Genomic DNA, 22780 nt, shown 5'->3' on the forward strand with positions numbered 1-22780 from the left:
CGGCAGACTCAAGACCTGGCTATTTCAATGAACAGAGCACCAAGAAGCAGTTAGCATCTCCAGTTCCTCGAGACCCTAACAGGTGATATGCTGTGCTTGTAAATCATTGATTGATTGACTGAGGTTGGGAAATGAGAGTCCCTGGATTTCACTCCACAGATGGTGATGAGTACCACCACTCAGTTGTGGAAGGTGAGGAAAGCACATATTTGTATTTACCTGTATCAAAACGTTCAATAAAGGCATGAAACTTAGACTTTAGCTCTTCCTATGGCACTTTTTAAAACTATTAAATGTGGCAAGTAGACCCTGAGAACATGTGAATTAATATTAACAACTTGAATGAAAAAAGGCAGGAATAATTTTCTCTCTCATTTATGAGGCCTTCACAATAAAGAAATACTACCATCAAAAAATGTCTACCACATTGCTGTGCCAGTAGATACAGCTAATGACACATCCCCAATACATAAAACTAACACAATAATGAACAAATCACTTGAAGTATGAATCCTAATTGGGAGATTACAGACAGGGGCTACTGCGCCCCAATCACAGTGGCTGAGCACGTTTTCCACTGGTGCCCTGGGGCTCGTTATACAATGCCTCTGTAAACTGGGCCAAGTACACCCTTTTCACACTTGATTCTCTGGCTAGCAAGGACAAGCAAAGACAAGCAGGCCAGGGCATTTCAGAGAGGTAGTGTGGGGGGGAAACTCCGAACTCAAACATAACACAATGGGCGCTGTAATGGAATGTCCAGCCATATACTTGTCTTTTCAGAAAAATAAGTCTTTTAATCACAGTACAACTTAATACAGTAATATGGAGTAGGCAACTCTGTAGGGAGGAATTACAGGGTTAGAGGTTCTCTACAAAATGAAAACATGGAAGTAATCTTGATTAAAGCTCAGGTGCAGGTTCACTTTGTTGGAGAGGAACATTTTCCGAGTGTTCTGTAATTAGTAGGTCAGTCCATAGCAACTTACTATTCACTTCTTGTGTGAAGATAGCAATGTTAAATAAATTGTCACTAAACTCGGTTAGCCAAAATTTCACTGTTAGTGTCTCATAGACATATGGAATTACCTGATGTGATGCACACTCATGATAACAACGTTTCAGTGTGCCATTGGACAGGGCACAGGGTGAATTATCACACTCACTAGGGCTTCTCCTCGGACTGCGAAGTTGCTCGTATAAAAGTGGTTAAGTTTGGGACCCATATTTATACAGTATTTTCAGAAAAGGTATGTGGGGCCACTGTCTGTGTTTGGAGATCGATCTGGCATCGTTTCTTTTTAATATTTAGTTTTCCCTGTGCAGCACAGTAATGTTATTTGTCTAAGGTTATGGCTCCTCACTGCAGGTGGTGATGATGTTGGCTGCATGTAGGAGCACCCACAACATGAGCACAATAATTGTGAAGGTCTACACCTGGCTTTCATCAGCTTTCCAGGATTAGCCACTCTAAGGCAAGCAAAAGACCCAGGATCTCCCCAGAAACACTGCTCTCACTGGTCTTCTGTCTCTGCCGACTAACCCCATTCCTCCACCATTAACTAAAGGACTGATGAGTGATCCCTTGCTAAAAAGTCAGCCAGAATTTGTAAAGGCAGTCATGTCTCCATCCCTTTACACTTCTGTGACATAAGTAATACTTTCAATAGGAATATAAGCAGTACAGTTCAAATGGCTGGTGGTTGTTTTACAACAGCAGTTTTGTGCCATGTCAAATAGGGCTTCCAAAATGGATCCCACTGGTTATAGCACAAATACACTCCCAAAAAGTCTAGACTCCTACTACATTATTACACCACATATGTACACATACTTGACATTCACACAGATAAATCAGCACCGAGTGTGTTCATGACATGGTAGTGGAATTGTATTTGAGAAGGCTTGTGTGCATCGTGCTCATATCCCTGAACTGGTAAAAGGCCCTATTAAGTTACTGACCACTAAAAACACACTACGCTGCCACCATCACTCACTGCACATGGCTAGGGATAAAGACTGTAAAGTCCTACACAGTCAAGGATAAGCTGTTGGCACGCCTCCATGACCTCAAAGCAGGCTTTGGGGCTCAATATCAATGTTGGGCTTAGGTCTGCAGATCGCATGTGAACACAATAATAAAGACAGTGTACAAGACTCTGTTAGAAATGAGTCACTCAGGGTAGGGGTACTCATCACTTACCATTTATCCCAACCAGCAGGAAAAACATGCTTTCTTAAGCTAATAACACCTGAAAATAACTTTTGTCCATATATGTACCAATTTAGATCACACTTCAAGTAAGCCTGTATTAATCAAGCGTATTGTTTTGATTTTAGTTTGCAAAAACCTTTTTGTAAAAATGACTACTGCATTTAACAAATAGTATCTACCTACTACTGCTACTAAAAACAACGCACACCATGCATTACAACAGAAATACCCCTGTTAGAGGAGGAAAAGCACACCAAGTAGTCAACAGCAGGACAATGAGAGATAACTATTGTGGGCTGTTGCTGTTCCAAGATATGGACGAGACAGTCTGTAAGCAATGACTAAGGTGGCTTAACTATGTTGTTACAGATAGAGTTTCCAGCCAAGGCATGAAATCAGACCTTAAAACAAAGCGCATTCAAGGCAAATATAGATCCCAGCAATGAAAAATTATATTACAGGAACTCTACTGCAAAGTAAAACTAGCTATACCTGAATCCTACTGTTTAACCGTGTCCGATAACAACTGTTTTCCCTCATATCATTTGTAAATACTTTTTCATTGCACAAAAAGCTGGCACGTTTCGTGAAATAGTCTGTTAAGGAAAGTGTCTCACGTCTCTTTGGAGGTTTAAGAGGCCCGAGGAACAGTGAACCAGCAATGAGCTAAAACCTGTGACATGGGAGGAGTCTAAAATTGCAATCGGTGGCATTTTAGGCTATTCTCCTGTGTTCTGAGTGCTGATCTAGAGAGGGTCAGAAGCGGCAAACAGTGGAAAAGCTGACCCAGAGTACACAAGTCACATTTCCAATCAAAATATGCAACGTTTTTTTAAGTGGATGTCAATAAAACATTAGAATGTAAACAGTTGTCTTTTGACTTATTGAGAGCATAAGACTAAAACGCATCAAGGCATTGTGCACAATTTAACAAACAAGTAAGGAAGATCTAAAATGGTGATCTCACGTTTCGACATGAAATAAATCGATAAAACTACATAACGGTTAAAAAAACATGCTTAAGTCTTCCTAACTTCATATGCAGGGCAGCACTTATCTACGATCTTAAGCTTTTCATCAGAAAACAAGTTCTCTTCCCTTAGCTTTCCAATAAGAGCTTCTAGTGACCTTAACCTGGATACTGTATTATTTTCCTGACCTTCAAGAAAAGCTATCTTAGCATTCAGCTTTGAAATTTTCTCCCACAAATCTTCCCTGTCAAAGTCTTGTCTGCAGTATGAATGCTCGATTTGTAACACTTCAGCATCAGAGTCTATATCATTGTTTGCAGAGTCATCAACGTCTTGGTTTTCAACCGCTATGAAGTGGTGTTCAGCAGATATTAATGGATATGTGATCAGAGAGGGATCTGCAGAGCAGTGAAGGGGTAGCAAAATCGTGATGATTGATTCTTTGTTTGTTAAGATTGGCTCCGTAGTCTGTGTGAAGAGATCCATCTGCAAAGAATTGATATTGCACTGCTGTAGGGTCGACAAACTCTCTTCAGAATCTGGCAGGTTATTTTCAGTGGAGGAAAGGGTGCTCAGTTCACTTTCAATTTCCAGTTCAGACTTTTTAGTTTCAGCTACAGCATTTATAAAATTTTCTGGATATTCTCGTAAAGCAACGTCTTGGTCCGGGGAAGGTCTTGATTTCATAAGGGGGCTTGTTTCATGAAGACACACATCCATTGACGTCTTTACTGTAAGTGCTACTTGTTCTGTATTGACTCTGTTTGCTATTCCTCCTTCCGTCTCACCTTGGACAACCATATCAAAGTTCTCTACTTGTGCACAAGCATCTGAACCTGTCCAAGATTCAGCAGCTGCAGGACTTTCTTCTCCGACCTCAAGCTTTACCGTTTTGAGTCCTTGGTTTAAAGAGTCCTGTTCCTAAAAGAATAAAAATGAAATGATCAGCGAATGAAAAGTACAAAAATAGTTTAAGAACGAAAATCGAACATTTCCTAAACGTGCTTATTATAAGGAATTATTTTTGTGTAATTACAGCATTAACACCATAAATGCTCTTGTGGGATATAATTTAGTTGCCATGATTGGAAGGTGGTACTACTGACAATTATAAAAGTCATATTGCTCTCCCAGCTACTTGTTCAAATTCAAGAACACCTTAATTGATGTGTGGACTCCACACTATGGGCATTTAAGGGTAAGCACCCGCAATTGCACTCCACTCTCGTATGTACAGCGTCTGTGAGGCTAGGGCACATAGTGTCAAATGTGCCAGTTTGTTTCAGGCTCAGGCCGAGACATCATCTTGCCATGAACCCCAACATCAGCTTAGCATCTAGGTGGGTGTCTCCCCTAATTGACAGAGCTTTCAGAGGATGAGTTAATGACAGAAGGAGGCAGGATCGGGAAGGGGACAGTAAGAAGTATCCTCTATTGCCTGCATTCATCCCTGTTGTAACCACCTCACCTCTTCTTGTTCTGAGATGCCTCTGGCCACTCCCCTGAAACCCCTAGACTTTTTCGTGTAGGTGTTAGGCCTCCACAGAGCATGGGAAACAGAACTGCTGGCTGTACCTCTTCATCTTCTGAGCCCCGAGAATGCCAACCACCCTGGGACTTGACACGACATGCTGCAATCCCCTACTCACGCCACCACCAGACTGCTCTCTTGCCCTGGAGGATACTGGAGTCAAGAGAGAATGGGTGCAGAGGAGGGAGCCAGGGTCAACAAACCATGTGTGAAAGAGAAAGGGAGAGGACGCGTCTATCCCTAGAAAAACATATCCCATTATTGGTGAATTTGCGCCTTAGAAGTACCAAATAATAATATACCACTTGATCAACATTCTTTCTATTAATGTCTTAATAGAGGCCCATCCATGATATACTACGGCCCTTTTTGACAACAGTTTGGCTATGCCTGGGGTTGAAGGGCCCATCTTTGGCATGTGAGGGGCTCAATGATAAATGTTTGGATCCCCCTAGCCTGCCATTGGCTAATCCTTTGCATTTAGAGGGTATTTCTGAACACATTCGAGCTATCCTTTGACATTCCATTGACATTCTTGGATTTATATAATTCTGGCCTAATGGTGATAGAAAATGGTGACTTACAATGGACAACTGTCGTAATTTGCAAAGATAAACAGTCTTTTTTTAATAACTTCTCTCTATTGATTTTGAAGCAGTTTAAAACATTTTGGAACTCCCCATAACATTTAAGGGCATGTAGGTCAAATACACATTCAGTACAATCTTTTCCATCATGTATTTTCGGTCTAGGCCAGGCGTCAGCCATTCAAACATTGTTGTTCCCCTGTTAACAGACCCAAAGACTTGAGATTCTGCTTCCATCACGTTAGGGGCATCTGATCTCTATTCCATCCTATTGGGCTATGTAGTCCTTCATCCCTACGCATCCTCCCTCCATTCTCTCCATGGGTCCCATATTTTGTCAAATTTACGAGGGCAAACCCTTGCCCGGTACACCAGTTTTTCATGATCCCATTCACCAGTTTATTCTTTCCTTCCATTCCCGGGGTGGGGTGAGTGCCCCCCATCTTTTCAGTATATCTCTGCAGGCCACTATCAGAGCTAGATTACAGAACATTAGGGCATATCAGTCCAGTGTTTGATCGCTCCATAGTCCCAGTGTGGCTGATGGGTGGCCTGAGTTTTACTTCCTCACCTACAATCTGAGAGTCTCTACCCCACCCCCACCCAGTATTGCTCCTGTGTTGGAAAGTCCCACAGTATGTGTATCAGTGTGCCTTTCATATTGCATCCTCTGAGACATTAGTTGTCTCGTGTCCAACCCATGTGAAAAAGGCATGTACGGGTATAGTATGCCCTGTGGAGAATTTTTAGCAGGATCAGGCGGAAATCTGCTCAAATCGCAACATCTCTAGGGAGTCTGCATGCCAGGGTCCAGTCATCTGCCCACTCCCATTTTTCCCGTGACAGGTCCATTGAGGGGAGACTATTTTGCAATAAGGTGGAGTATATGCTGGATATGGTGTGACTAGTCAGAGGGGAATCCAACACTCTACATTCTACTAGGGACTCATCTTCAACCTCTGCATGCCTCTGCTTTTCATGAGTAAATAGCGCAGTTGTTGTCATCAGAGGATTTGGCTCCTGGACAGGTCATACTACACTTGCATATCTTTAAAAGACATCTGCTCTCCCTCCCTCGAGAAATCCCCCAACTGGGAGATCCCCAACAGATCTCATTTCCGATGACCCTCAATACCTCCCAAGTCGGTCAGTAAGTCTGAGTCCCAAAGTGGGATCCGTAGAGTCATTCGACACCACCAACCAAGTACTCGTGTTGCCCTTTTCCACATGGCAATTACTGTTTGCGTCAGTGTTGCAAGGGAGGGGAGGAGGCCTTTTCCTCCATATAGCCACCGTTAGTATCCCTCTGGGTTCATAACAGAGTGATCCACATTTAATGAGGGTTCCAGATGTGGCGAAAAGACCCAGTCATTAACTGTCAATAGTTGTGAGGCCCAATAATAGAGTTGGAGGTTTGGGAGAGCAATGTCTCCATCTGTCTGTTGTCTGGTCAGCAAGGAAAGGGTAATTCTGGGGGTCCCTCGGTCACAGAGCAGTATTCTTCTGACATTATCTTCCTTGCCGAAGAAAGTATCCAAAATCGTGTATGGGGTGTTCTGTAGTATACTTAAGAATTTAGGTAAGAAGATCATTTTATAGAGGGCTTCTCAGCCCAGGTGGGAGAGTGGTAACTTTCTCCATGTATCGACTGCGTCGGGGTAAGCTTTCAGGACCTTTTCTAGATTTTCTTGTGTGAAGAGTTCCTTATTGGGTGTGACATTTATTCCCAGATAATGGAAACCCTGTATATTAGTCTTTATGATCAGAAGCACAACAAACTTCGTTAGACCTCATGGTTTATACCTAAGAGCATAGCTGCCATGTTTTCAGACTGCATGTGTGTTACATTTCCATGGTTTCAGTGCACTTATGAGCGACATTCAACTGCCAAATGTGTAACACTTAGAGTGACACTTTCTCGCGAGTACGACCAAGCAATGAAGTGCATAGAGACAGATGAATATCAGAAATTACAAATTACACCCTTTTGAGCAATGAGAAGCTCTAAAATTATCTTGAACTTGCTGCACAACACATGAAGTAGATGAAAACATGCTATAGAACACTAAATCTCTGCATGTTTTGCAGCAGCCTATCTTACACTGTGTGTAATAATATTTTAAAACAATGTACATTTTTAGAAACTCATTCAGAGTACCACGAGGGATGCAGGGGCTACTGGGCCCAACCGTGGGGGTTGAGGCCTTTTAGTACTGATGCCTGGAAGCCAGACCTATTATGGATCCTGGGCAGTTGGGACAAGTACCTCTTCTGCTCTTGACTCTCCGTGGTGAATGTGAACAAGCAGTCTAAGGTTCTCTGGTGGGAGGTGTGGATAGAGATCAGTGGACACGGGCTTACAACTCCAGGAGTGCTTAGAAACAGCAATAAATCAATGTCCAGCTAAAAACTCACTTTCCTGGAAAAAATAAGTATTTTATTTCTAATACTTCTCATTCAAAGGACGACTCACAGACAATTGCAAATTTCCCCCTTGAGGTCGGGCTCTAGTGTTTCAGTCGGAAGACCTTGTCCCACTCTCCTCGCAGTGCAATAGATTTTATTTCCCATTCACGGATGCTACATCCAGGGAATGCTCAATTAGGCTATATCTCAAGAGTCCACTCTGATCCTTAAAGGCAAGGTAAAATTGTCTTGGAGCTTCAATGCTTTCAGCAGCGAGTCCCCCGGTGCCCTGTGGGCCCGAAACAAGTCTTAGCCACCAAGGCAGGAGGGAAGCTTGCAGCTTTTTGGAATGTGCCCCCTTCTGTGGGCTCAGGTTTCGATCAGCTAAGTTGGCTGCATATGGATTTAACTGCTACACTTGGCAGACAAAGGCTCTCTCTCTCTCTCCTTTGCGGTCATCATCCAGCAGCAAAAGGAGGTGCTCCTGTACTCTTCTTGTGGGGAACGTTTCCACGCTTTCAAAAAGGGGGGTGATTCTGATGCTCTTGTTCCTGACCTGAGGTTTTGATGCTCCCTCAGCATCCGCACTCATTCTGTGGGGTCAGGTCAATCATAGTCCTTGTGGCTCCTGGTGACATGCGGGTCATCACTGCCCACAGCTTAGGGGCGCTGGCCTGATCTATTTGGCACAAGTACTCCTGGCATCCTCTCCTGGCATACGGGGTTGCCACACAGCTGCCGCGTAATGCTTTGGCCTTTACCACACAGCTGTCTTTACCATGGTGCCCCTCTTGGCATACAGGTTGGCTGTAACAGTGTTGTGCAGGCTTCAGCCCTTTTCCGCAAGGCAGCCTTTTCCACAGGAGCCCCTCCTTGCACCCGAGGTGGCTGCAGTGGTGCCATGTAGGCTTCCACCTGTACTGCACAGCAAACCTTTCCACAGCTCTCTTCATGGCAGCCTTCTCCTGGCATACAGGATTCGCAGACTCAGTTCTGCACACGGACAACAACCTGATCGTGTAGCAGTTGTTCTACTAACACCCTACACCGAAAGTCCACTCAACATGGCCCTCCTCACTGGACCTTGCTCACTACAAGGCTCGCCTCTTCCTCACAGTGTACACTGGTCTTGGCAAGCAGGCAGGCGTGGGAGCTGAAGGCTCCAGGGTGGGAGGGCTTGGTTTCCCTGGGTGATGTCCCCTCACCCAGCACGGACACTAGCAGGCCTTGGCCCCAAGTTCTGGTCACAGGCAGAGCTTGCCCTCCGCACACAGCCCATCTGGCTGCTTGGTAGATGCCCACTTTTGAAGTCACAAAATCCCCTATATGTGGTCCATCTCAAGGCACAAAATGTGATTAGGGCCTGGGTCTTTGAAGTTTTCTGCTGGGGCCCTGCTTGTTTTGAAGTACATACTGCTCCTTTCCCACTTTCTCTTAAAAAAGCCTCATGTCATGGCTGGAGAGACTCCAAATCTCCCACAACACAGGCCATGGGAATGACTAGAATGCACACCTGGATGCCGACCGACACCAGGAAGACAGTGACCCACGCCCTCGTCAGCAGCAGACTGGACTACGGCAACACACTCTATGGAGGAATCCCAGCAAAACACCTCCAGCGACTCCAACGCATCCAAAACGCCTCAACCCGACTCATCACCAACGCACCCCGCCACAGCCACATCACCCCTCACCTCAAAGGACTCCACTGGCTCCCCGTCGACAAAAGGGTCACCTTCAAGCTCCTCACCGACACACACAAAGCACTCCACAACGCCGGCCCCTCCTACCTCAACGACAGACTCAACTTCTACACCCCGACCCGCAAACGGCGATCCGCGAGCCTCACCCTCGCCACCGTCCCCCGCATCCAACGAACCTCCTCCGGCGGCAGATCCTTCACCTACCTCGCCGCCATGACCTGGAACACGATCCCTACCTACCTCCGACAGACTCAAGACCTACTCGCTTTCAGAAGACTCCTCAAGACCTGGCTCTTCGAGCAGTAGCAGTATCCCCCTCCCACAGCGCCTTGGAACCCTAACGGGTAAGTAGCGCGCTCTATAAATGTCTGTGATTGATTGATTGATTGATTGATGTCAGCCACACTGAGGTGCATCAAAAGATTAATATCAGGCTCCCAGCCCTACTCCTTAAGAATCCCGTATCAGCCCCCATCTCCTTCCTGACATGTGTCCAGTCCCCTTCCTTGTGATTTTTCACTGAATCAAAGAGCACCCTCTGAGGTGTACAGGGGGGTCTAACTCTCTGCTCTCACTTACCTCACAGGAATGCAGTAATAGGTAAGTCTTATCTTTTGGAAATCCTCTACCTTCTTATGTCTTCACCATGCAGGCCTGGGTTTACCAAAATAGACTTCAGAGTCCTCCATGTAATATACCATTACAGGCACACTTGCACGCAGTGCATGCATACAGCGCACACACTGTCCAGGACTGGTACCCTCAAGTATTATGCCACCACAGGGACAGATACACTCAGGAGACACATTCACTCTGCGTGCACTGCACAGCACTGTAGCCTTTCTGTATTGTGCTACTTGCAGGCACACATACACCCAGCACACACATTGTCCATGCGTTTGCTGCACAACACTACACTTTTCATGTACTGTACTCCTCGCAGGTATATATACACCCAGTACATGCATTCACCATGCATTCAATGCACGGCAATACATCCTTCATGTAATACACTTTTTGCAGGTATACATTCACCCAGTACATGCACTCGTCATGCACACACTGCACAGCACTGGGCTATACCTATATTGTATCCTTCTCAGACACACAGCACAGAGTACCACTACTGCGTTGTGCAGCACTTCACATCCAGCCAAAGCCAGCCCAAGGGTGAGATAAGCACAGAGCAACAGAACTTCAAAAAGTGAGTCAGCCTACAGACCTTGCTCCAGTAACACAGGTTAAAAATGACTTGTTCACTCCTAATCAATACACAGTATGCTGCCACCATCAAACTTGTGCTGCGCAACTCCTGGAGAAGATGGTAGCCTTCCACCACTATGCAGGTAGCGATCTGGGTGCCCCTTCCTGTCAAACAAGACTGCAATCCGGGAGATAGGCCTATGTCATGGCACATATGCATGATCTGTATTATCCTATGTTAGAAACTGGGTCTCTAATTGGCAGAGGTACGCACCCTGTCCAAGTAGCGACCACAATCCTAGTCAGGGTAAGTCAGATACACATCCTAAATTAACCTGTGCTCACCCCCTAGTAGCTTTACACAGAGCAGTTAGGCTTAACTGAAGGGGCAATGTGCAAAGTATTTAGGCAACACTTAATTACAGTAACAAAGTGAAAGACACTACAAAAAGACTCAACACTAGTTTAGACAATTGGAGAATAGTTATCGGAGTAAAACAAGACCAAAATGCCAAAAGTCCAATCAATAGAGGTCGCAATATGAATTTTTTAAGATAAATGTGAAAACAGTGCTTAGAAGTCTATAATGGTAAAAAGGTTACTTCAGGTAGTGAGGGGCTGGTGCAAATTCAAAATCCCAGCTGACCGCGATGGAGGGTACGCCGGCAACAAAACCCACGCAGGGTCCGCTGAACAATATCTTTGTTGGATCAATGCATCAATGGTGAGGACACGACGCGTCAATATTCTGTGCCCCTCGGGATGTGCGTCATTAGGCTCCGTCGACAGGTAGCCCCTGCGCCACCGTCAGATACGCGATGCGTCTATTTTTCTACCGCACTTGGGGCGATGCATCACTTTTTGAAGTTTGTAGCTGTATAACCCACTTCTGAGGCCCAGGACTGGAGGGGGGCACCTCCGGCAATGGTAGAACTCACAGATGGCAGAGTCCAGCAGCACCAGGAGAGATGAAAGCGGTTCTTGATGCCCCTGAGTCTGCAGAAGAACAGGGAACAAGCCAACAAGCCCTTGGAGACTCTTGGGTGCAAGGATGTAGAGAACAAGTCCAGCCCTTCTCACTGCAGGACAGAAGCAGCAGGACAACACAGCAGAGCAAGCAGCAAGATGGAAGCCCCTCCTACACCACAGTAAGCAGTAGGCCAACACAGCAATGCAGTTGCAGAGTGGCAGTCCCTCCTGGTAGCACATCAGTCCTTCTTACTGGCATAGTATCCTTGGTTCCAGTAGCGATCTGATTTGGTGTTGTTTGGGGTCCAGAATTTATACTTTGGTGCCATGGTTCTGGAAGGTGGGAGAAACTTCCAGACATTCCTTCGGGGTCTACAAGGTCTCTGCCCTGCCCTCCCTGTGGCTCCAGACACTCTACAAGGAGTTATGCAGCCCTTTGTGTGGGGAGAGGCACAGCCGTATTTAGGTGTAAGTGACGCAGCAGTGCTAAGCTCTGCGCCCCAGTCAAGCCAGTTAATGGCCCATCAGCCTGATGATGGGCTATCAGGATACAAATTTCACACACCCCAACTCACTTTATGTGAACTGCTTAGGGGGCGTGCACAAAGCCCAGATGTCTATTCAGAGACAGGTAGAGGCACAAAATGGCAAAAGTAAGAACTTGACAACTTTTTAAAAGTGGCATTTTACAGCTTATAATTTAAAATCCAACTTCAGCATAAGTTGTGATTTAAAATTGTGAGTCCAGGGACACAAAGCTCTATATATCTGTCTTGTCCCAACTGGAAGTTACACTTAAAAGATATTTTAAGGTAACCCCAATATTATGGGAGAGATAGGCCTTGCAATAGTGACAAACACATTTAGTACTTTTTCACTATCTGGACATGTTAAACATAAAAGTACATGCCCAACTTTATCAATACAATGCAACTTGCACTTGGGGCTAACTAGGGTCTACCTCAGGAGTGACTTACATGTAATAAAAAGGAAGGTTGGGGCCTGGCAAGTGGGTACACTTGCCAGGTCGAAATGGCAATTGAAAACTGCACACATAGGCTCTGCCGTGGCAAGCCTGAGACTTGTTTGAAAGGCTAATGTAGTGGGTGTCATAATCAGTGCTGCAGGACCACTAGTAGCATTTAATTTACAGGTTCTGGGCACAAATACTGCACTTTACTAGGGGCTTGCAAGTAAATTAGATATGCCAATTGTGGATAAGCCAATGTCACTATGTTTTAGAGTACAGAGCACCTGGGCTTTACCACTGGTCAGCAGTGTAAAATGCCCAGAATCCTAAAATTCAGCAAAAAGGAGTCAGAAAAACAAAGAGGAGGAAGGAAAAACGTCAGGGGATAACCCAGCAGAAAGGGCCATTTCAAATAGCCTATGATAACAAATATCAGTATTAGGGATCTAGACATCAGTACAACTGGGCCCTCGGCTGGACATCTATCACTATGAAGGGGACTTTCCCGTCCCAACATGCATTCATAGCACTATCAGTCGCAGTCTGGGACATCATACCAATATAATAGAGATGTCATTATTCCCTACAGTGTCAATCAGGGCTCAAGTCTGTTCCTTTCTGGTTACACACAAAATCTTTGCAGTGATTGCATTAACCAACTGAGGTTTCATAACGTTAACATAAAAGAATGCACTTCCCATCAATTTCTTTAACATGTCTGATTTATCATCTTTCATTCTGGAGTGTGGTTATTTTGTATGTAGTTACCTAAACATGAAAGGCCAACGAAATAGTTATAGAAAATTATTTCCTTGTTCTTGTTTTGTTGTGAGACCAATGCTCCATTTATGCTTTATGCCCTGCACTTTCAAATTTCACCACATAGTTAACGCTGGCTTTAGACAATGGCACAGGAGCAGATTATTTCTTGAGATTCTGGCAGTTTGGCTTTTACACCTGCATAAAGCAGAAAATTGCCAAACATAATTTGTGACAAATAAGACATAAATAAAACACACAACAGAGGTGGCCTGGTGGACAAACCAACGATGGTTTGTAATGCTACCCTGAGCGATTGCCAGCGGTAAGACAAATTGCAAGCATTCCTCCTATTATCTTTTGTGTGTTTGGTATACAGCCCTAAGTAGCAAAGGAATGCCCAGATGTGGGTCCAGTGTTCACTGTGCGATTGGAAGCAAGCTACACCTGACTGAAGAGCCCCAATCAGGGAAAAACAGTCTTGGGTTGCTTATGTTCTGGTTCAGTATGGACCTGGCCCTGCAGTTCGGGCTAGAATGTTCCTATTGGAGCAAGGGTAAGGCTGATTTGCATATTGGTAGGTCCAAGCCGAGGAGGCATGGTGGGCAAAAGAATGATGGGTTGGAATGCTACCCCGAACCATTGCCCGTGGTTACACAAACTGCAAGCGCTCCTCCCATCACCCTTCAAGTGTTTGAATTAAGACATAAATACCAATCTTTCTCACTGGAAAATAAGTTAACCCTGGGCAATTTTTGCTTCTCATTCTGAAATATAAATTAAGAAAACATGTTTCCACAGACTCCCATTATGCTGTAAAGACTGTAACAAGGCAAAATGTACTGGGTGAGTAATTTCAACATTAACCTTGCATTTGAATTGATGAACTATTAAGTGGAGGGGGGAGGTAATGCAAGATTCATTTTAGCTTGAAAAAAAACAGGAGCGTCCCATCCAAATTGAATGTTTGATTCTTTCTAGGGTGCCTTCCTGGGCAGTCTGCAGAAGCCAGAATGAGGTTTGCGATTCATAAACACCCATGCACATACCTTGTACTACTCAGCAGCTTCATCGATGAGACCCGCCGAGTGACTTTTTTTTTTTTTTTTAATCCTTGCTTTGACTCTCAGTAGATCCAGCATATTATGCTCTTATCCTGTTCTCATACAGACTCAGTTTCTCTTTGCCTTTCTCGAAGGAAATGTCCTCATGAGACAGATGAAACCGTTTTAGCATTTTAGCCAAGTTGTGTGAAAAGCTGATATTTTTTTAATTTACAACATTTCTCTACACTGAGGACAGGGAAGGTTTTTATCTCTTTCCCTTCAGTATTTTATGATGCCTTCGTTGCAGAAGATGTGTGCAAACTCTCAAGTGGCTGCTTGAAACATGGTGGCCCTAGGCAAATATCCACTTTCTCCATGCTCTAAAAAGTCAAAGGCGGCTTCTGAGGGCTCTAGGAGTGACACAATGCCGATAAGCCGGAACCACTGACACACTGCCTCCAGGGGAGGCTCCTCCATTAGGATGGAGGAGCATCACCCCCCACCAGCAGCGGCAGCTGCAAACCTTTTACCAAAAAATGATAAAACACAGTTTTTTTTAATCGGTTTTTGGTAAAAGGGGCAGGCCACGGGGGGGATGAGCAGTCTCGGGCCGGCCAAACACACATGCACAATAGGCTCTCTCCAGCCCACAGTTGTTGGGCTGGAGTGAGCCTGCACAGGCTCCCAGTCTTCCTGGGAGAGCCCTGGCTGGGCACTCATAGCCAATCCTGACGCTGCTTTGAGCAGCGTCAGGACTGACAGCAGGGCAGGCTGGGAGCCTGTGCCTGCAGCCTGGAGCGACTATGGACAGAGAAGCGGCGCGGCGGCAACGGAGGAGGCAAGTGTTTTTGTATTATTTTTAATTTAATTTGTATTTATCCCCCTCCCTGCGCGCGCCGCCCCACCCCTTCTGCGTTGCCATGTGTGACTGCCTCCCTCATTATGCTTTTCTGCCTGTCATCACAAAGTAATGAAGGAACCTGGCTTCCTTGAGCGTAGAAGGCTAGGCTGGAAAACTAAAAACACCACACAGCAAAACCAACTACAGGTAGGGAGACCAGGTGCATGCTGAACAGTTAAACTTCAGAGGGGCTGCCTTTACTCCCGATAACTAAGATTAGTTCATCTTTCTTCTACATAAGAAGCTACAAATATTGCTGCATGCCAATTGGTACACCGACCTACTGCTCACAAGAAAAGGGAAAAAGCCCCAATAGTTAATTTCTGTCTTTGTAAAGCAGTTCCAACAAAACAATTTCTCCAACCAGCATTCTTTATTTAAATGCAAAAATATGTCAAGTTTGGCTCTTTCCTTTATAAATCCTTCTTCATAATACATCTATTATGGTGATTGTTCATATTGCACTCTTCATATAGGTTACATATTTCTCCCATTACATATAGTGAAGTTACACGCTTCTCAATGCATTTCGGGCAAGTCAGGGAGAAAAGCTACAAAAATAGCCAACATGTATGTTAAACAAGCATTGGCAAAGCCAAGATGACTCGCCTCTGCACGAGCTATTGCCTTTTCCAATATGTTTTAGCCATGTTTTAGCCATGTTGCACACCAGCGTGGCTGCTGTTCAGCATGCCTAAAAGTCAGTCTTTTAAAGTGAAGTGTCATGAGTAGAGTTGTGTTTTGTGTTGTGGCAAAGTACAGCTTAGTGTTGTGGAGTAGCGTAGTGTTGTGAAGTGTTGTTAAGGGAGTAGCGTGTCGTACAGTGGAAGGGTGTAGAGTGTCATAGAGTTTAGTGGACTAGCATGTCAGAGTGGAGTAGGGTGTCACAGAGTGGGGTGGCATAGATTGGAGTGGAGTGATGTAGAGGTTGTTGTGTAGAGTGCAGAGAAGTAGAGCAGAGTATATTGTTGCAGAATGGAGTTGCATAGAGTAGTGTAGCATAGTGGAATGGCATGAAGTGGAGTACAGTGAGTTAGAGTGACAGAGTAGAGTGGTGTTCAGTAGAGTGTTGTAGTGTGGAGTGGCACAGTGTGTCATAGAATGAAGTGGCTTACAGTGAAGTAGAATAGAATGGATAAGTGTGTCGTAGAATAGAGTGGATTGAAGTGACATGGAGAGAGGTAGAGGGAGTTGTGTAAAGCATTGTAGAGTGGAGTAGTGTCATAAAGTGGGACAGATTGTAGTAGAGTGTTGTGGTGTACAGTGGTGCAGAGTATAGTGATGCATAGTAGAGTGGTGTAGAGTGTAGTGGCATAGAGTACATTGGTATAGAGCACACTGGCAGAGTGCAGTAGAGTGGTGCAGAGTAGAGTGCAATAGCAAAGGGTGCAGTGGTGCAGAGTAGAGTGGCAGAAAGTTCTGTGGCAGAGAGTGCAGTGTTGCAGAGTAAAGTGTTGCAGAGTGCAGTAGTGTGGAGCGGTGCAGAATAGTGTGGCGTAGAGAGCACTGGCAGAGAGTTCAGTTGTGCAGAGCAGAATAGAGTGACGTAGAGTACAATGGTGTAGAGTACAGTGATGCAGAGTAGAATAGAGTGGCATAGAGTGCAGTGACAGAGTAGAATGGTGTAGAGTACAGTGGCATAGAGTTATGTGGTGCAGAGTAGAATACAGTGGCGTAGATTGCACTGGTTTTGAGTAAAGTGGTGTAGAGGGTATTGGCTGGAGCGCAGTGGCGTACAGTGCAGTGGTTACAGTAAAATGCAGTGGCATACAGTAGAGTAGAGTGGTGCAAAGTAAAGTAGGGTGACGCAGAGTGATGTGGTACAGTGTAGATTGCAGTGGTGTAGAGTTGAGTGGTGCAGAGTAGAATGTCACAGAGTAGAGTGACGTGGCGTAGTGTGGGAGTGGTGTGAATTAGAGTGGTGTGGTGCAGGGTAGAATGCAGTGGTATAGAGGGCAGTGGCATTGAGTGCAGTGGTGAAGAGTAGATTAGAGTGGCATACAGTGGATTGGCATACAGTGTACAGGCATATAGTGGAACGGTACAGAGTAGAGTGCACTGGCATAGAGTTTAGAAGCAGAGTACAGTGTTAGATAGTAGAGTGGAGTGGCGTAGATTGGAGTGGTACAGAGTAGAGTGGAATGGCCTAGACTGGTTTGGTATAAAGTGCAGTGGTGAAGAGTTCAGTGGTGCATAGTAAAGTAGAGTGGAGTAGAGTGAATTGGCATAGAGAACAGAGGTGGAGAGTAGAGTAGAGAGGCACAGAGTGAAGTGGCATGAAGTGGAGTGGTGGAGAGTAGAGTGCAGTAGTGTGGAATGTTGCAGAGTAGAGTGGAGATAAGTGGAGTATGCATGGCATAGTACCGTACTGCCATTACAGACAACACGTCCTCAATTGAAATTACCATTACGCTTGCACAAACATATAGGCCCTCATTATGACATCAACGGTATTCTCAGAATACCGCTGATGCCAAGGGTGCCAGAACAAGATCACCAGGGCTGGCGGTCTTCCGCCAGCCGTATTATGGACACTGCAGGATATCCGCCACAATAAGGGCGGGAAATTCTACAATAGCCATGCTGGCGAATGGTGGCACCCTGGCGCTGCTAGCACTGCCCTACCAGTAGGACGCTGACAGCCGTATTAAGGCCATGGCGGTGTCCTGCTGGCGGGGCGCCCCTGGCGGTGGCAGCGCCCCTTCCAGTTCCCCGCTGGATGACCTCCTCGCCGGACAAGGTAAGTTGGGGTACGAAAGCGGAGGGGGGTTGGAGGGAGGGGGTGTTTTGCGTGAGTGTGTGGTGTCTGCCTGTGTGTGTGAGAATGTTGTGGTGTATGCGTGGTTGTATGCGTGTGAGTGAATGCATGTATGAAAGTTGAAGCGAGTGCGCGTCTGCATGTCAGTTTGTATGCGTGCCTGAATGGGTGTTTAGATGTCTCTGGGAATGCGTGTATGAATGCTTGTGAGTATGTCTGTATGAATGCGTGCCTAAATGCGTGTTGGTATGTAGGAGTGAATGCATGCATGGAAGTGTAGGTGAATGGGTGTATGCATGCTGAGTGTGGGTCTGTGTGCGTGTATGCGGGGAAGGGGGGTTGTGGGGTGAGGGGCTCTGTGACTATAGGAGGGGTGGGGAGGCGGTGATGTGTGTGTGGCTGTGTGCATGTATGGCTGGGGGTGTGGGGGCAGTTGTGTGGTGGGTGCGTGTCTGCGTGTGCATCAATGGGTGTCATATCTGCGGGTGTATGGGGGGGTGTCTGTGAATGAATGGGGGATGTTAATATGGGGTGGGGGGTGAGTTTGGATGGGAGTGGGGGGGTTAGGTGCTTTCTCGAGGGTGGGAGCTGCCTACCGGTGACAGGGAAGGAGTTCCCTGTCACTGGTAGGCCCTACTCCCAAGGTTTTCTAATGCTAATGCCGCGGAAACCATGGCATTAGGCTGGCTCATAATGCCGCCGGCGGTACTCTGTGGTCCTCTGGGTCGAGGATGAATATCTCCGGCATGGCGGTATGAGTGGTGATGTGGCGGGTTGGCAGCAGCCAACTCGCCACACTCCTAATGTGGTGGTATACGGCGGTGACACCGCCACATTGACCCTGGCGGTCAAAAGACCGCCAGGTTCATAATTATCCCCCTAGTGTTACTGATATAAGTATACAGTGCATAAACGATAATGTGCGGAACTGCCACTACCTATTGTATTGCTTTTTTATGGTTTTAAAATATTTGTTTCCATTACACTTCAGAATTACCAAAAAAATGTGTTTCATTTGTGCTTCCCTAATTCTTAAATATCCGTACAGTACATTTATAGACATTTATATTTTGTTGTGTGCCAGGAAAAAATAAGTTTGTACAGCCTTTGGTCACATAAATCCTCTCACTTTGAAGACACGGAAAGAAAAGCAACATCAAGCCCACTCAGAAGACATAGCCTGACAATTGATCACTGTCTTTGAATGGACAGCAAATGTGACAAGATAAGAACAAGATTTAAAGGACTGTTTACAGAAATCGAGTACTGGTGGAAGGATACCGTAAATAGAATATGGCAACAGGAAAGGCGAACTGAAGCTGAAAAGCCGAAAACAGAAAAAGCCAGCAAATAGAAGCAAGAAAATGTGAGTTACAAACCACAAAGCCAATGGTAAGCAAGGAGCAGAATGCATTCACATGGAAGTTTTTTTTAATGTCTCCAAGATGTTGTTAGGCTTCGACCTAAAAAGGAAATGTTGCCTGACGGTCAAAACCACCACCTACTGTTATACATAAGGTGTCCAATGTAAATAAACTCCACTCAGTAAGGCATTAGTGAGCTCATTGGTACTAGAATTCTAGAAAAACGCAGCCACTTTGTCAAACAGTAGGGATAAACTATTGCCATGTTTTCCCTTTTCTTGTGCTCAGAAGGTGAATATGCAGGTTAGCATGCAACAATATTTTCAGTTTCTCCTGATGCATCTCAGAGCAGAGAGCACACTACTGCAGCACAGGAGTATCGTGTAACAAAAGGAACCTTTGAATTACAAAACAGAAACGTAGAGCAATATTTGGTTGTTTCTGGAGTGTAACTCTGGAACTTTTTTTTTATTGCTGAAGGACTTTCTTCTACCGCACCATTTAAGTAGCCCCTTGTGAATAACAGAATAGGCATGACATCCTCTTATGGCCAGGCGGCAGCAAGAAAAATTTAAACTGCCATCCAGCTCTTCAATCTTTGCACAAGGGAGGCTGGAGGGGGGCTGTAATCGGACAATGCATTTCTGGGGGGTAATGCGGACACCATCCTAAAATGTGTTAGTCTAACCCCTGCTGCATGGTACACTGCTGCCACCTAACTTGTATTACAGATCATCATATGTCAGACAAGGATGACACAATGAATGTAATAATGAAATCCCTCTCCGGGGCGTGAAATTCACACTACAACATGCACGCACACACAATCCCACTGTAGGGTTTGCATAAGGGAAGTCACCCAACAACATTACATTCTTTAATTATGGAGTTCAAAAAATGCTACACTCACTTTTTCCTTGTTTTGTTTACAGTTTTTAGGGGAAATTAGCATTAATGCTGTGTATGACTGTACACAAAGATTTTTAAAGTAACCCACATGTGCCATTTTTGTTTTATTAGTTTTTTCATCAGGTTGGATTTTGGACAAACAGGTGCTCACACAAACCGATGAATTCTGCCACTTTTGCTTTGGATTTTCGTCAAATAAAGGTTGAATGCTGGTCATATAGTAAGGTAACTCCACTTCCTACTTCGTCCACACTATTTCCATGTTCACTCCTACAGTGAAGTAGAGCAGGTCGTCTGCTATTGCCTCACCTGTATACGGTCTATGCACTATTTTACTGGTCCCTTATATTTCCAGCCTGGTAGGACAAAGTACAGGTAAAAAAGTGCTACTTTGAATCCGGGAAGCAAGCAGGTCACTCATACGGGTGCAGCCACTGGAAAGGCCGAGGCTAGAACAGGGCCCAAGAGGTCTTTCAAGTCAGGATCATTACAACTCATCTCGCCCTGAAATCAACCCCCACACCTACTGACCACCAGGGAAAGCCGATGCTTGCAACAAGGGACACCAGGAAAATTAGTAAAGATAATGGACGAAAGATGGAAAAAAAAGATGATGCATCAGAGAGGGAGAGGAAGGTGAATGAAAGTGGAGCAACAAGGAGGAGGATAACATTGGACCTAGTAACTGACGTGCATAAGACAAGGAAGATAAATAACTTGGTGAGATAGAGAAGAAGACCGTTGAAGGCAGGTGAGATGTACAGTGGGCAAAACAAAGTGGGAGAGATGGCGACAGCGCATACAGGGAGGAGGATGTGGTGTGGAAAGAAGTAAGAACAGTAAAGAGAGATATTGCGAGGAAGGAAACTGTTAGAAATTAGGTCTTTGGTTGGCAGTCAGGTTGCCCTCTGTCCAAGCAAGCACCCTCACTCTAGTCAGGGCAAAGGAAAATTACACCCGATTAACCCCTGCTCAGCCCCTTTGAAGAACCGGGAAAGGCAGGCTCACCTCTCCCAGCGGTGGAGGGGACACCCTAAGCCTTCAGGGTCTCTTACCAGCAAAGAACACAACAGGCGGAGTCACGACTGATGAGGAAGAGAAAAGTTTTATTAGCAAAACAGATAATAGCTCGAGCTGAGCACAGTGTCCCAGGACAGTCTGAATGACTTTCCTACGGAGGCTGGCTGCTTCATTCTGCAGCGTACAATCTTATATAGTTAAGCTGCCCCCCTTCAGCCAGGAAGCCACCCCTCCATATCTGGCGAACACAAAAGCTTCAAACAGTTCTCCTTTTAACCCGAGAGCATCCTGCTGACGTACATACATTTGATTAGTCTTTCCTGCTTGTACTCCCACTGTCTCGGGAGTATCCTGCTAATACACGGCAAAGTGACAGTTCATTTGTCAAATGTCAGTCTTATCACAGTTGGTTTGATAATTTACGAGGATATCCCTTGCAGGAGGCCCCTGGAATGCGGTGGGAAGAGGTACAGTTCTGTTCGTGCACAATGATAAGAAGGATACAGCTGTGGCTCGGTATCCTGAAAATCAGCTTGGTTAGATAAGTGGAGAGGCCCAGAGAAGGAAATGGTTTTACACAAAAACTGAGTTCACAGGGAAGTCAACTTACACAGTTTAAATGAAGAGTCAGCTTTGTCGAGCACATGGCAATATTAATGGAATACACAGAAATAAAGTCTGAGGCAAATACATCTCGGATTATTATTTAACAATCCCTCCTTTTGCCATTGCGAGGCAAATTTCTGTTCAGTTCACTTCTATCTTTAGAAGCTCATCAATTTGTTGTTGAAGCATTAGTCGCTCAGTATTCTCTTTGATATTGGTGGGTTTGGGTGTTAACATCGAAGCACAAACCCCACACAATGCAGGACCACATTGTACGCATAGACAGCATGTGAAGAATGTGGCAGCTATGATAGCCAGGAATATCAAAACCTTCCAACCCCAGGAGACCAACACCTGCCACAGACCTGAAGTCCAAGACCAAGGCGTACCGTTGTCCTCATGTATAACCGATGCTATTTTATGCAATCTTGAAATGGCTGCAAATACTGAGGGTGAATTATCTGGTATGTAAACGCAGCAGCTGGCCCCTATGATGCGACAAGCTCCACCCCTATCTGCTAGTATGACGTCAAGCACCATTCTGTTCTGAAGAGCTACCATCCTGGTAGCTTGGAGTTCTGCGGTGTTATTGGCAAGTGCTCCAGCTGTTTCATTTATCGTAGCCTCCAAGACTCGCGTTAGTCGTCGTATTTGCAGACTGTTCACCGAGGGCCCCCAAAAGGGTAGCAGTCCTTTTGTTATATCCATGAACAGCTGTGCGGAAGTGTCTGTTTGGTCTACAGTATCTCTTTTTTGTCGATGATACGTAGGTGGCTTGTTGAACGTTGGTGGGAGAAGGAAGGCAATATAGCAAATGCCGCTTCAACCAGGTGGCAGCCAGGTGTAGGCCTTACTCCCACAT

General features: G+C 45.4%; 1 protein-coding gene across 1 annotated transcript in view; it reads right to left on the bottom strand.

Moving 5' to 3' along the window:
- Positions 1 to 771: 771 nt before the first annotated feature.
- THAP5 (THAP domain containing 5) overlaps positions 772 to 22780 on the bottom strand; it is a 74668-nt gene continuing 52659 nt past the window's right edge. Inside the window, exon 3 of the mRNA XM_069228886.1 lies at positions 772 to 4107. Coding sequence (XP_069084987.1) covers positions 3235 to 4107 — 873 coding nt within the window. The 3' untranslated portion in view covers positions 772 to 3234. The remainder of the gene's footprint in view (positions 4108 to 22780) is intronic.

This window comes from Pleurodeles waltl, chromosome 4_1, assembly GCF_031143425.1.
Source record: "Pleurodeles waltl isolate 20211129_DDA chromosome 4_1, aPleWal1.hap1.20221129, whole genome shotgun sequence".
Classification (NCBI taxonomy): domain Eukaryota; kingdom Metazoa; phylum Chordata; class Amphibia; order Caudata; family Salamandridae; genus Pleurodeles; species Pleurodeles waltl.